Source organism: Giraffa tippelskirchi, chromosome 10, assembly GCF_054371585.1.
Source record: "Giraffa tippelskirchi isolate mGirTip1 chromosome 10, T2T-mGirTip1v1.2.pri, whole genome shotgun sequence".
Taxonomy (NCBI): Eukaryota; Metazoa; Chordata; class Mammalia; order Artiodactyla; family Giraffidae; genus Giraffa; species Giraffa tippelskirchi.
The window spans coordinates 55,279,291-55,294,663 of record NC_137284.1 but is presented as its reverse complement, the minus strand read 5'-3'; the positions used below and the strand labels follow the sequence as shown (position 1 = coordinate 55,294,663).

Sequence of the window (15,373 nt, the reverse complement as noted above, 5' to 3'; positions counted from 1 at the left end):
TTCATGGAGGTACTTTACACCATGGCCCCAAGACTGGAAACTTGCGGGCTGTGATCTGGCTGGGTGTGGTCGGCACCCTCGTTTTACATTCCCAAGGCACAGCACCCAGTTTCATTCCATTTTAGCGATTCCTTCCTTCCAGTATTTTTTTCCTGTCATTTTGTTGTTGTTCAGTCACTCAGTCATGTCCAACTCTTTCATGGACTGCAGCACGCTAGGCTTCCCCGTCCTGCACCATCTCCTGAAGCTTGCTCAAACTCATGTTCATTGAGTTGGTGATGCCATCTCCTGTCTTTACTTTTCTTTGATCACTGCCTTCTTGAAGAGGAAGATACAAAAAGTCTGAGACAGAAAACCCCACTGGAAGGGAGGGAATGCCGGAATTGTTGCCAACAAAATGATGCACTGAATGAAAACAGGAGACCTAGTGTCTCCTCCGGAGAAGGCACTGGCGACCCACTCCAGTACTCTTGCCTGGAAAATCCCATGGACAGAGGAGCCTGGTGGGCTGCAGTCCATGGGGTCGCATAGAGTCGGACACGAATGATGTGACTTATCAGCAGCAGCAACAGTGTCTCCTGGGCCATGTCCTCCGATGTCTATGGAGTGAGTGGCCCAGCAGTGGGATGGTTCTTTCACGAGTGTTATGACGTGTACTCACTCAGAGAAGCTGGTCTTCACCTCTAATATTCCTGTCTGTTTCCCCCAAGTGTCTTGGATGCCTGTCGGGCTTTCCTGCAGTCCCCAAAGCTTGTGGATGCCGTGGCGACCCTGTGGAGAATGGAGATGCTGGCCCAGCATGTGCTCATCCTCCTTGCAGGTGAGCTGCTCTCAGGAGGAGGGCTGATTGGTCCCCCCCAGTTTCCAGAGCTCAGCTGGCCACGGGATGGTTGGATGCCCTCGAGCTACTCTTGGGCTCATGCGCAGCCTTCTTGCCTGGTTCCCTAGACCCCGAGGACCCCCTATCCCCCGAGGACCCCCTATCCCCCTGCCCCCAGCACTGTGACCTCCAGCCAAGGTGAACATCCCCCTCCCTGCTCCAAGCTCTGCCTCCAGGCTATGTCTCTGCTCATGGAAAGTGCTTCCCTGTCTCTGTGGCCTGAACTTCAGCCATGCCCTGTGGCCGGAGCCAGGGCATCTTTTCCAGGAGGAATGCCTGCGTCCCCTTTGCTGGTGGTGACCTTGAGTTGACCTCTATCTAATGTGGTATTAAGGCTCCTATTTCTTAAGTCTCCCTCCTCTGCCCGAGTCAATGTTCCTTGAAGGCAGCAACCGTGTCTCCATCTTGTGTGCGTGCCAAGTGCCTGGCGTGGAAGATCACTCTACTGACAGGTGCTGGGTGGTCCACGCAGTGACTCGACTTCAAGAACACTTTCTCTAAAGTCCTGGCACTTAGTGCTTGTCTTTAAGTTTGCTGGAACCTCTCCTGCGTTTGTTTTGCTACTTCATTGAGAGCAGGATCTGTTACTCATTTAATTCTGTCTCCATGATACTCAGTGTAGAGTCTGTGACAGTGAGTCGTTGCTACTTACATTGTAAATGAATTCATTCATCTAAGATCCTTCTTACCAAATCCATTACTACAGATTTCAGTGAAATTTCCCTGGCATGCAGTTGTGGAAGGAAAGTACCACAAGCTGCCTCATAGGGCTCCTGGGTGATTTTTAGATCTTTTTCCCAGATGTGAACACTGGCCTCAGAGCACTTTTGGACCATAGACTGCACAATGCTGCTGGAGTGTATTTCACCCATGCATGCGTGTTGCTGCTTTTTCACGTGTAGGCTCCTAAATGAGGCTGCACCCAGACCTCTTTTTTTTTTAAATTAAAAAATGTTTTTTTGGCCATATTCCCTTGTGGCTCAAATGGTAAAGAATCTGCTTGCAATTCAGGAAACCTGGGTTTGATCCCTTGGTTGGGAAGATCCCCTGGAGAAGGGAATGGCAACCCACTCCAGTGTTCTTGCCTGGAGAATTCCATGGACAGAAGAGTCTGGCAGGATACGGTCCATGGGGTCACAAATATTTGGACGTGATTGAGCGACTAACACTTTCACACTTTCTACTGTATGTGGAATCTTAGTTCTCTAACCAGGGATGGACCTGTGCCCCTGCATTGGGAGCACAGAGTCTCAACCACTGGGTCACCAGGGAAGTCTTTGCACACAGCTCTCTTGGTGTAGTCGGGCCTAAAGTCCTTGACAGCAAAGGTGGCAGGGATACTGGGGAGATGGGTGTGAGCCCAGAGGAGGACATGGGGAAGCCAAGGTGGGCTGATCAGGAGAAGAGAGGAGCCGAGGTCAGTGGAGCAGGCCATGAGCCCTGGTTCCCGCGTGGAGCCCACCAGGCCAGCTCTGCCCCCTCCCTGTTGTCCCAGGTGGACCGGACACCTTGTCTCACACTGCTGCCTCCTCCTGACTTATTCTCTGATGATTGTTATTACTTAGATGATTATTCTTAGGTGAGGTGTTATTTCTTCTGGGAAGCTCTTCTTGGCGCCCCTGCCTGGGTTCGGTGGTACTGTGTCAGGCCCCTTAGCTGTGCCCTCTGGGCAGTGAGCCCATGGGCTCCTTGTGATTGCATTTGCCTGCTGATTAGCATCTACCCAGCATATGGGGAATGGAGCCCGGGAACTGCTGGCAGATGCTTGGTGAATGAATGTGTGAGCACATGTCAGCAGCCCTCTTGGGCGCAAGTCTCTGTCCCATGGGACTCCTGCATGAGCGTGGTTTGTGAATTTTACGCTGACATCCTGGAGGGAACGTGTGGCCATGGCAGGCAGTGCCTGGGCCCAGGTGTCTCTGAGTGGCTATATGGGACTGGAGGACACTGTGGAGAGTTGCTCCAGGCTCAGTGCAGGCGTGGCCACATCTGCCACAGACAGAGTGATCTAGGGACTGGGGCGGTTAACTAAGGGTGTGGGCAGCAGAGGCTGGGGCTTTGGGAGGAGAGGCTCATTTGGGGCAGGACCCAGCATGTCAAGTGTTAGTGTTAGTTGCTCAGTCATGTCCGACTCTGCAACCCGTGGATGCAGTCCGCTAGGCTCCTCTGTCCATGTGATTCTCCAGGCAAGAATACTCTGGTGGGTTGCTGTTTCCTCCTCCAGGGGATCTTCCTGACCCAGGCATCAAATCCAGGTCTCCTGCATTGTACGCAGATTCTTTGCCATCTGAGCCACCAGGGAAAATGTCAACTTTGATCTCACATTAAGTAGAATCATGATGGCTGGGGCAGGAGAAGGACCAGGGCTTCCAGACCAAACGGGCTGGGGTCCAGTGCCTGCAGACATGGGCTGGCTGAGGGACGCCCTGAGCTGTACACAGAGGCTGGAGCTCATAGCTATTTCCAAGTGAGAGGATGAAATCATTGAGGCATGGACACATGGGTGCCTGGCATATACTAGTCCTGCTCCTGCATTCTGTTAAGAGGGCAGGTTGAGTATGGGTGACCCTGCACACCAAGGGGACATCATTCCACAGCTTATAAAGAGCTGTTTGTAGCGAAAAAAGGGTAACTTAGGTCTAACACAGTCTTAGCTTTGATCCACTCACTCATCTCTCTTTGGTAATACCTTCTTAAACCCAAGAATTGATGAATCTTTTAGTGACAGAGCAGGGGAGAGGAGTGAGGCTGGCCGGGGAGGCAAGGTGAATTCGTTTTATAAATGAAATCTCAGTTGACATGTGGGTTTATTTTTTTCTTTAAAGAAAATCTGTTTCCAGTTAGAGATGTTATGAGTGTTGTTGATGCTGTCAGATATGGAGGATTATGCACCTTGACTCCCCTTTGGGTGGCTGACAGATAGTCTCACATGTGGAGCTCGCTCTCTAAAATGTGGTTGCTTATCTGACATAGTGAACCCAGCCACACTTTAAAGCATAATTATTTTACTGTTTTATAGTCAGCTAATGTAATGGCTTTAAAATAAGTTAAACATTCATTAATACCTGAATTTATATGTATTTTGCCATTCTGTACTGCATTTGCTAAATTAATATAGCACACTTGAGTCACTTCATTACCGAAGATTAATTTCTAATTTTTATATTTCATTTCAAGAAAACCCAAGCATGTCATATTTAAGCATGACTAACATTCCAACTTCATCTCCACTTTCCTTATTAAGTTGTCACTCCATTCTGTAGTGACAGGCCCAGAAAAGTTACAAACACCAGCCAATAGGGTATTGGGATAAAATGGGCCAAAACGGGCAAGTCCTCCTCTTCTGTCACACAGAGGGAATACAGTCAGATCTGTTACAATGACTGTTAACAATGAAGTAGTGATTTGTGTGTCACAGAGTTAAGTTCAGCAACACTATGAGGAAAGTAACATTTTTGTCCTTTGGATCTAGTACTTGAAATACGTTAGAAAAGTCTGCCTGGGAACAGGGTGTGTAGCTTGATGGCTCTTAAACCAAAAGGGACCTCATAGTCACCTTTGACCTTCTGGTTTCCCAAACTGGCAAACAAAGGTCCAGAGAGTGTGAGTGACTTGCCCAGGGCCTGGGGTGTGGGGGAGAAGTCAGAGTCCCTCTTCAGTGGACAAGCACATGGGGGTTCTGGGCTGACCAAACAGAGAAGAGGGTCCAGACAGGGAGATGGGCCAGGTATGGGGGTGGTCTGATGTGACCAAATGCTGGAAGAATGCCAACAGCAGGTGGGAAGAGCCAGGACTGGTGGAGGGGGCAGGTCTGCAGAGGCCAAGTGAGGTGCAGCAGGAATGGGCCTGGAAGGTAGGGGACAGAGGTTAACATTTCCGGGCCTCCTGGGCAGCTACAGGACAGTGTAAGCGGTGGGGCAGCTGCATCTCCAAAATAGAGGGTCCATTTGTTCTCAAGGCTTCCCTGGTGGCTCCAACGGTAAAGAATCCGCTTGCAATGCAGGAAACTTGGATTCGATCCTAGAGTTGGGAAGGTCCCTTTGGAGAAGGAAATGGCAACCTATTGCAGTATTCTTTCCTGGGAAACCCCATGCACAGGGGAGCCTGGTGGGGTCACAAAGCGTAGGACAGGACTGAGTGACTAAGCACACACACATTTGTCCTCAAAGATACATGCTGGATGCTTCATATACCTTACCTTATTCATTTTCCATTTTAATAAGAGATTACTGATATTTTTAACAATAATATGTTGGGCTTTCAAAATCAGAAAAATAGCAAGATTAATGAGAAAATATAAACTAAGGTGGCTCTGGGTGGTCTGCTTCTGGAAAGTGTGACTTTGGGTCTATTGTATGCACTCTACCTTGTCTACAGTTCAAAACCATTTTAAAAAAAGAATTTTTGAGAAACAATGTAAAAATGTAAGAAGCAGGACTGTTTTTTCTCTTTCCTATGTGAAAGTGACAGAAGTTTTGTTACTCATGAGAGTACATTTCGTCTTCTGGAACGTGAAGATAGACGCACGTGTGAAGCCAGGGCTCGGCGCCTGCGGATGCGCTAGGTTTGCGCATGCGCAGTGGAGCCCTCCGTGATTCCACAGGGTGGGTTTCCAGGCTGCGCTGGGCGGGATTGCGAGCAGAGCAGCCGGAAGACAAGATACTTGTAAGTCCTGAGAAGACAAGAGGTCAGGAGCCCCGGGAAGGAGCCGAGAGCGAGTGAGATGGAGCCGCAGGTTCCTTCACCAGCCGCCTGCTTTAGGAAGAGCGCGTGGCTCAGGGTGGAGGCGAGTTCGGGGGAGGGAGTGGTGAGGGACAGGCCTGTCAGGGTGTTGCCCTGTCCTGGGCATGACCTGGGGGCTCAGGACAAGGCACAACGTCTAGAGGTGTTGAGTGTGACTGACAGTGGGGTTTGTGAGGAGCCAGGCGGTACTCCCAGGATGCCACATCTAAGGGGTGGAGGGTGGGGGCCTGCCGTCCATCCTGTGTGTGTGTGTGTGTGAGTGCGAGTGTGTGAGAGAGAGAGCTCGAACAAGTGAGAGATGCACCTTCAGGCTGAGGCCCTTCTCCTTGTTGCTTCTCTAGGCCCGTTGGTGAAAACCAAGACTGTTCTGGGCAAACTGGGGGCCGGGGCATGTTGCCCAAGGGGTGTGAAGAGGGGGGCGTTTGGAGCCGGGGAGAAAGATCTTAACTTCTATACTTTCAGTTAGACCAGAATAAAACAGTGTTTATTTAGTTGCATTTGAGACTCAAAAGGAGCAGCGTTCCCCTCATTTCTGGTAGTTTTAGAATTCTGTATTAATCTGAATCATTTTGAATCTTTAAACAGTGCCTTTGTGAGAGTGGCCAGTCGGGGAGAACTGCGTACTGATGGCTTCTCTGTGTGTTTCCTCTGCAGAAAACCAGTCTCTGACGAAGGATGTATTGTGTGCCACTCTGCACTGTGAGCAGGACCTGGTGAGGCCTCTGCTGTTATCTGCCCTGCGAGGGGTCGCTCTGGTGCATGACCACTACCAGGTTTGGCATCCTTGATGTCTCAGAGACCTTCCTGTTCCTCATGACTGGCCCATGCAGGACAGTTTCCAGCCAGGCTTGCTGGCTTGGTCCTAAAGACAAGGGACCATGGTGCAGAGCCGTGTGGGGAGTCAGGGCTGCAGACTGGGTGTCCACACCTCCTCCCCCCAAGCTCCTCCAGCTGCTGCTTGAGTGGCTGGCACAGGCTTGGGAGAGCTGGTTGTTAAATGTTTAAGAGTTTTGCAAGCTGGTTCTTGAACATAGACATCATTAAGAATCAAATTATATATGGTAAATAAAGTTGAAAACAAAGACACTAAACATTCAAGATTCCTCACTTCCTAATTAGTTTAGTATGTTTTACTCTTGTCTGAGATTTGCGCTCTTTTATCTGTATAGTGGGGATGCTACTGCTTGTCTCTTCCCCATCCTGTGTTCAGTGATGTCATGTTGCCTGTTTGAGTAGGTCATGTTGAGAGTCTGGCAGGCAGAAGGGACACGGGGGCAGAGGAAAAAAGCCATGTGTGCCTGAGTCCTGCCACCAAGTAGGAAGTGAATAGTCTGGTCTGATGGACCACCCAACCCCACCCTCCCCAGGCCTCAGATGGACAAGACTCCGGCCATGGCCTCATGCTCTGAACACTGCTGGTCCCAGGCTTCCCCTCTTCCTTGCTCTGCAATTCAGAGGTTCCGTGTGGTGGCTTCTGTAGGGGACTGCTTTTTGGTGCTCAGATCACATGCAGAGAAGTTTATTTGTGCCCAGGAAACCCCAAGGCAGGGACTCAGAGCCCACGACTCTCTACTGTGATAGCTCAAAATTCTTCACATTTAACTTGCTTGGAACACACATTTGTTAGTTCTCTGATCATCTGAACAATTCATGACTTTCCTTTGTGAGAGTGGTCAGTGGCAGTTTTGAGAAGGATATTTAGAAGTGTTATTAAAATATTATGTGTTCTCTCAGCCTTAGCACCATCTTTTGAGAAACCTCTGTGCCATGAGAGTGAAGTGGAGGAAGAAGCCAATGTGCAGGCTGAAGCGCAAAAGAAAAAGGATGAGGCAGAGGTCCAGGCAAACTTGGACACCCATGGAAGCCACAGAGGGAAACAAGGGAAGCCAGAGAACAGGGACGCTGGGGCAGATTGAGGACTGCATGCTACCATCTGGAACTTGTCTCAGTGGGTTTGGGACTTTGCATGGTCTCAATGGCCCTTCTGATCTCCTCAACCACCTTTGAGAGACTCATCTGGCTTGTATCCAAGCAGTCTCTTTTGGTCTTTTGCCCTGGACCTGTGATATCATGGACTAGTTCTCTTCTCAGTTGTGGCTGAATGTAACGTGTACAATAAATCATCTCTTTTGCTGTCTTAGCTGAAGGAAAAAAAGAATAGTATGTGTTGATTTACATGAGATAGGGGCTTCCCTGGTGGCTCAGTGGTAAAGAATCTGCTGGCCAACGCAGGAAACTAGGGTTCAATCCCTGGGTCAGGAAGTACCTAGAGAGTACCTAGGAGTACCTAGAGAAGGAAATGGCAACCCACTCCGGTATTGTTGCCTGGTAACCCCATGGACAAAGGAGACTGGCGGACTACAGTCCGTGGGGTCCCAGAGAGTCAGACGTGACTGAGCATGCATGAGTTACATGAGATGCCTTCCCCAAATGACCACAACCTGGGACTGTGCTTGCAACATCAGGAAGAACTGGTGGATGAAATAAATCATTTCTGATGATATACAGCAGAACTATATTTAACTATATTTAAAATGGATAACCAACAAGGACCTACTGTATAGTACAGGGAATTCTGCCCAGTATTATGTGGCAGCCTGGATGGGAGGGGAGTTTGGGGGAGAATGGATTACATATATATGGCTGAGTCCCTTTGCTGGTCACCTGAAACTACCACAACATTGTTAATTGGCTATACCCCAATACAAAATTAGAAGTTTTAAGTGTGGAAGAAAAATGATATACAGCAGAACTGCCAAGTCCAGGGAAGTGTGTATAGATTTATATGTGTGTCTGTACAAATAAACACATGTGCTTTTCTGCTTTTGGGGTCATTTTACATTTTAAATTAAGTTATATTTGTCAGTTTTATGAACTATAGGTATTTTACATTCTTATTAATTTATAGGTATTATATATTTTGTAGAATGATCAGTCTTTTATACAGCTGTTTATGCTTGTAAAAGATGCTGATAATGTGTGTCCATGGAGTCTTAAGAGTCAGGGCCTAGACCAGGGATTCTTCCATGGGGCTTCTCCAAGCACCCTGCCAAAGAGTGGCCTGGCACCTTCCTTGAAAAGTGTCTGTTTTCAGGCCAGGAGGTCATGTGTCAGACTTTCAGCTGGGCAGTGCTGGTCCTTGCCATGCCCTTGTGTCCACTGGGTAAATAGCAGAGCCAAGCAGAGCAAGGCTCTCCTGGTTCCTGGCCAAGGGCTCCTTCCAAGGCCTTGCAATATGCACCCAGGCAGTTGGGCAGGGTCGGACATTCTCCGTTTCCTCTGCCCTGTTTCCTTAGAGTGAGGACAGTAGACTGACAGCCCATGTGATGCTCGGCAAGGATGCCTGCGTGTCTGGTTGAGCTCATGCCAGCAGTTTCCAACTGCATCACGACTGTGTTTTCTAGGAATTGGAAAAGACATGGACCTCTCCCCATCAGCTAAGCTGTGAAGGCCTTCGCAGGAATCTCTCCAGAGCCTTGGAAAGCTTCAGGAGCAGTTTGGAAGATGCCAGCGAGCAGGACTGTGAATGCCAGCCTGGGCCGGCCTCCAAGCCACACACGTATGCCCTGGCGGGGCCCCTGCCGCCTCAGTCTCTCTCTTCATAAGGGCGATGTCGTGCATTAGTAAATTATGAATCTCAGGCAATAATGTGTAACACACACCGTTAACATATACGTTAATGCATATATTTTCTCACCCACACCAAAGTTACCCATGACTTTAACTTTTGAAATTGTAAGTTGTAGAAGCAGTGTTAGTGCTGAGGCTGGCTTTATTGGGGATCAAGAAATTGAATCAAAATGTCGAGATTCAAGGTTACAATATGGTAGTAAAGATGTTCTGTAGGGTCAGTCAGTGATTTTCCAAAGCACCTTCATACTGGATTAATTTTGCTCTGTGTTCTCAAAGTGTTGACCCTCAGAAGAGGAAGTTGAGGACTTGTATTCTGCCAATGACTTGTTCCCGGAAGAAATGGTGTTCCTCTGACTTTTTGGTATCCTCATTTCTCGTACATTCCATGGTCTACCCTAACTGTTCTTTCTGCATTTATGAGAAGCCATTTGTTATGCATCCTTACTCCCCTGCCTCCTCCTGCCTGGCAGGGGTGTCATGATATTAATGGGTGTTCACACACAGACCCATCGTGTGTCCAATTATCTGAGAAATTTTAGGGAAATGCCATCTTGTTATCTAGCTCATTTCCTGGGAACTGAGGCAGTGTATTCAACCAACATCGTTCCTGGGGTTTTATCTTGCCTAAATTAGCTTTAATTTTCTGCTGTTTTAGGTTGGCCCAAAGCCTGGAGAAGATTTTATTGTTGTCTGGGAATCCCATAATGACTTTTCTTAGCAATTTCACAGTAGCTGAGGGTGAGTATGTAGTTCCTCCAAGTGTGCTTGATTAAAAATTAAATTTAGTTTCTCACACAAACATATCATTAAAATAAAACATGTAAAGGGTGAGTTATGCCATCTATATGTGGTAAATAGCAATTTAGAGCCTGGCTGCTCTGATGTATTTGGGGCTGAGAAGAAAGTCCTAGAATCCTGGGTACCAAAACGAAGAATGGGTGAGAGACGCTTCTGTGGTCTAGGGGTCTCCCTGGCCCTGTCTCCCTGTCTTATAGATCCTGAAGCCCCCTTGCATCAACATGTCAGGTCCGAAGAATTCTGGCAAATCTCTTGTTAGAAAAAATGAGATGAGTAGATATGTGGGGAGAAGTGAGTTTCCTTGGTCACTGTTCCCTTGGGGGGGGGGGAACACCTCTTTCTAGAGTAAAATTTAAAATGCACAGGTCTTGGAGGAAGCAACTGAGCAGAATTGCCACATAATCTGGGGTTTTGTTTTACTTCTGATGCAAATGATCGCAGCTCCCCCATGGAAGAGTAAGGTATGACTTTATTTGGTGCTTGTTACGGGCTGGATGTAGTGGAAGAACAGTCCTTGCCAGGTTTTCATGTCAGATCTTGTCTACACTACTTCAGGCAGGAGTAGCCTGAATATTTACTATTGTAAGATTTTCTTCCTTCTGATTGTCTTTCAGATATAAAAGTAAAAGATTTGATGCAGAATATCAGCAAGTTAACTGAAGAGCTTGGATCTTCTCTGCACGTCTCAGATGGAACCATCAACAGCATTTTAGAAGCAAACATCTCCCACTCAAAGGTGGGGTTGCTGCTTCTGTCTTCATGGCTGGAGCTGTCGGCCTCCTGTGGTCCTTCCCCCTACCCCACGGCTGGGGGTCCTCTGTGAACTGTGTGTGTGTATTTGTTAATTGCTCATTCGTGTCTGACTCGTTGCGATCCCCTGGACTATAGCCCGTTGGACTGTAGCCTCCTGGACTGTAGCCTCCTCTGTTCATGATATTCAGCCAAGAATACTGGAGTAGGTAGCTGTTCCCTTCTCCAGGGGATCTTCCTGACCCAGGGATCCAACCTGAGTCTCCCACATTGCAGGCAAATTCTTTATCATCTAAGCCACCAGAGAAACCCCTGAACCATGTAAATGGAGCCAGAAAGGAGATCACAGAACATGCAGGCAACCCAAGGGCATCGTGGTCTGCTGCCAAGGCCTTAGAGTCTTCAGTTTCATAATAGTGTCTACCAGAGTTCGGTTCAGTTCAGTCCCTCAGTTGTGTCCAACTCTTTACAACCCCATGGACTGCAGCGAGCCAGGCTTCCCTGTCCATCACCAACTCCTGGAGCTTGCTCAAACTCATGTCCATCGAATTGGTGATACCATCCAACCATCTCATTCTCTGTCGTCCCCTTCTCCTTTTGCCTTCAATCTTTCCCAGCATCAGGGTCTTTTCAAATGAGTCAGCTCTTCACATCAGGTATTGGCCAAAGGATTGGAGTTTCACCTTCAGCATCAGTCCTTCCAATGAGTATTCAGGACTGATTTCCTTTAGGATGGACTGGATCTCCTTGCAGTCCAAGGGACTCTCAAGAGTCTTCTCTAACACCACAATTCAAAAGCATCAATTCTTTGGCACTCAGCTTTCTTTAGGGTCCAACTCTCACATCCATACATGACTACTGAAAAAAACCATAGCTTTGACTAGATGGACCATTGTTGGCAAAGTAACATCTTTGCTTTTTTTTTTTTTTTTTTGGTATCAGGTACATTTTCTTTTTTTTTTTCTTTCTTTCTTTTTTTCTTTTTTTTAAAATAAATTTATTTATTTTAGTTGGGGGCTAATTACTTTACAATATTGTAGCAGTTTTTGCCATACATTGACATGAATCAGCCATGGGTTTACATGTGTTCCCCATCCTGAACCCCCCTCCCACCTCCCTCCCCATCCCATCCCTCTGGGTCATCCCATTGCCCCAGCCCTGAACATTTGTCTCATGCATCGAACCTGGAATGGTGTTCTGTTTCACATATGATAATATACAAGTTTCAACGCTATTCTCAGAACGTCTCCCTCTGCTTTTTAATATACTGTCTAGGGTGGTCATATACTGTCTAGGGTGGTCATAGCTTTCCTTCTAAGGAGCAAGCGCCTTTTAATTTCATGGCTGCAGTCTCCATCTGCATTGACTTTGGAGCCCCCCAAAATAAAGTCTGTCACTGTTTCCATTGTTTCCCCATCTGTTTGCCATGAAATGATGGGACCAGATGCCATGATCTTGAATGTTAAGTTTTCTGAATGTTAAGTTTTAAGTCAACTTTTTCACTCTCCACTTTCATTTTCATCAAGAGGCTCTTGAGTTCTTCTTTCGCTTTTTGCCTTAAGGGTGGTATAATCTGCATATCTGAGGTTATTTATATTTCTCCCAGCAGTCTTTATTCCACCTTGTGCTTCATCCATCCTGGCATTTCGTGTGATGTACTCTGCATGTAAGTTAAATAAGCAAGGTGACAACATACAGCCTTGACATACTCCTTTCCCAATTTGGAACCAGTTTGTTGTTCTATGTCCAGTTCTAACTGATGCTTATCCATCTGCGTACAGATTCCTCAGGACCCAGGTCACGTGGTCTGGTATTCCCATCTCTTTAAAAATTTTCCATAGTTTTTTGTGATCCACATAGTCAAAGGCTTTGGCATAGTCAATAGAGCAGAAGTAGATGTTTTTCTGAAACTCTCTTGCTTTTTTGATGATCCATCGGATGTTGGCAATTTGATCCCTGGTTCCTCTGACTTTTCTAAATCCAGCTTGAACATCTGGAAGTTCATGGTTCACTTACTGTTGAAGCCTGGCTTGGAGAATTTTGAGCATTACTTTGCTAGTGTATGAGATGAGTACAACTGTGCAGTTGTTTGAACATTCTTTGGCATTGCCTTTCTTTGGGATTGGAATGAAAACTGACCTTTACTGGTCTTGCAGCCACCGCTGAGTTTTCCAAATTTGCTGGCATGTTGAGTGCAGCACTTTCACAGCATCATCTTTTAGGATTTGAAATAGCTCAACTGGAATTCCATCACCTCCACTAGCTTTGTTTGTAGTGCTACTTCCTAAGGCCCACTTGACTTCACATTCCAGGATGTCTAGCTTTAGGTGAGTGATCACACCATCGTGGTTATCTGGGACGTGAAGATCTTTTTTGTACAGTTCTTCTGTGTATTCTTGCCACCTCTTCTTAATATCTTATGCTTCTATTAGGTCCATACCATTTCTGTCCTTTATTGTGCCCATCTTTGCATGAAATGTACCCTTGGTATCTCTAATTTTCTTGAAGAGATCTCTAGTCTTTCCCATTCTATTGTTTTCCTCTATTTCTTTGCATTGATCACTGAGGAAGGCTTTCTTATCTCTCCTTGCTATTCTTTGGAACTCTGCATTCAAATGGGTATATCTTTCCTTTTCTCCTTTGCCTTTAGATTCTCTTCTTTTCTCAGCTATTTGTAAGGCCTCCTCAGACAACCATTTTGCCTTTTTGCATTTCTTTTTCTTGGGGGTGGTCTTGATCACTGTCTCCTGTACAATGTCACGAACCTCCATCCATAGTTCTTCAGGCACTCTATCCGTCAGATCTAATCCCTTGAATCTATTTGTCACTTCCACTGTATAATCGTAAAGGATTTGATTTAGGTCATACCTGAATGATCTAGTGGTTTTCCCTACTTTCTTCAATTTCAGTCTGAATTTGGCAATAAGGAGTTCATGATCTGAGCCACAGTCAGCTCCCTGTCTTGTTTTTGCTGACTGTATAGAGTTTCTTCATCTTTGGCTGCAGAGAATATAATCAGTCTGATTTTGGTATTGACCATCTGGTGATGTCCATGTGTTGAGTCTTCTCTTGTGTTGTTAGAAAAGGGTGTTTGCTATGACCAGTGGATTCTCTTGGCAAAACTCTGTTAGCCTTTTCCCTGCTTCATTCTGTACTCCAAAGCCAAATTTGCCTGTTACTCCAGGTATCTCTTGACTTCCTACTTTTGCATCCGCTATGATGAAAAGGTCATCTTTTTTGGGCATTAGTTCTAGAAGGTCCTGTAGGTCTTCATAGAACCGTTCAACTTCAGCTTCTTCAGCATTACTGGTCGGGGCATAGACTTGGATTACTGTGATATTGAATGGTTTGCCTTGGAAACGAACAGAGATCATGCTGTTGTTTTTGAGATTGCACCCAACTACTGCATTTTGGACACTTGTTGACTATGATGGCTACTCCATTTCTTCTAAGGGATTCTTGCCCACAGTAATAGATATAATGGTCATCTGAGTTAAATTCACCCATTCCAGCCCATTTTAGTTCACTGATTCCTAAAATGTCAATGTTCACTCTTGCCATCTCCTGTTTGACCACTTCCAATTTGCCTTGATTCGTGGACCTAACATTCCAGGTTCCTATGCACTATTGTTCTTTACAATTGTTCTCTGGACTTTACCAGAGTTAGAAAGGGTAAGATTGATGGTGACATTCGTTCCTGATTCCCAAACTGATTTCCTATCAGTAGGGAATACTGTACAGCCTGACAGCATGTTGGAGCAGTGTGATAGCATGGGCAGTCCTCCGCTGGGTGGGTGAGGAACACCGAGGAGACCCCAGGAGTAAGGAGATGGGGACATAGGGTGGGTTTGCCCGTGGAGGGTGGAGCAGGTGAATTTCATCTGGATCCTTGGCAAGTACTTTGCTGAGATCACCTTTTGGCTCGTTGCATGGGGGTTTACTTCCCTGTTGGTAAAGAATCTGCCTGCAGTGTGGGAGACCCACGTTTGATCACCGGGTCAGGAAAAAACCCTGGAGAAGGAAATGGGAACCCACTGCAGTATTCTTGCCTGGAGAATTTCATGGACAGAGGAGCCTGGCAGGCTATAGTTCATAGGGTCACAGAGACCATCATGACTGAATGTCACACACACACAAACTGCCAGAAGCCATAGCCATGAAGATGGTTCTCAAGTGATCATTTTTATTGACAATCTACTGGACCTCAGTGAACATTTATTTTCACACTGAGTCTTGTTACCTAAACGTGAACCTTGACAAGTAGATCAGTTAATCAAGAATTAATGTTCATTAAGAAAGAAATGAATTGGAATGTAGGAATCCTAAATTTTCAGTTACAATCTGAACTTGTCTGTGATGAGTTACACTCATCTTTCTTCAAGGAGGATGTTGAAGGTAACTTATTGGACTCCACGTGTGCAGGGGGCGTGGGGGTCAGGATAGGGTGAGGACAGTACCTCCTACACTGCCTCAGTTGTAAACAGTGATTCAGATCTGGCTTGAAACCTTTACTCACTACAACTTGCGACAGGACCAGAGCAGTGAATTAATTTAAGTAGCCGACCAGCG

The 15,373-nt window shown here is 46.6% G+C and overlaps 1 protein-coding gene across 1 annotated transcript in view; it reads left to right on the top strand.

Moving 5' to 3' along the window:
• ABCA13 (ATP binding cassette subfamily A member 13) overlaps positions 1-15,373 on the top strand; it is a 413,377-nt gene that overhangs the window by 83,716 nt on the left and 314,288 nt on the right. Inside the window, exons 19-24 of the mRNA XM_081536362.1 lie at positions 711-820; positions 6,278-6,396; positions 9,028-9,186; positions 9,459-9,460; positions 9,912-9,994; positions 10,669-10,790. Coding sequence (XP_081392488.1) covers positions 711-820; positions 6,278-6,396; positions 9,028-9,186; positions 9,459-9,460; positions 9,912-9,994; positions 10,669-10,790 — 595 coding nt within the window. The remainder of the gene's footprint in view (positions 1-710; positions 821-6,277; positions 6,397-9,027; positions 9,187-9,458; positions 9,461-9,911; positions 9,995-10,668; positions 10,791-15,373) is intronic.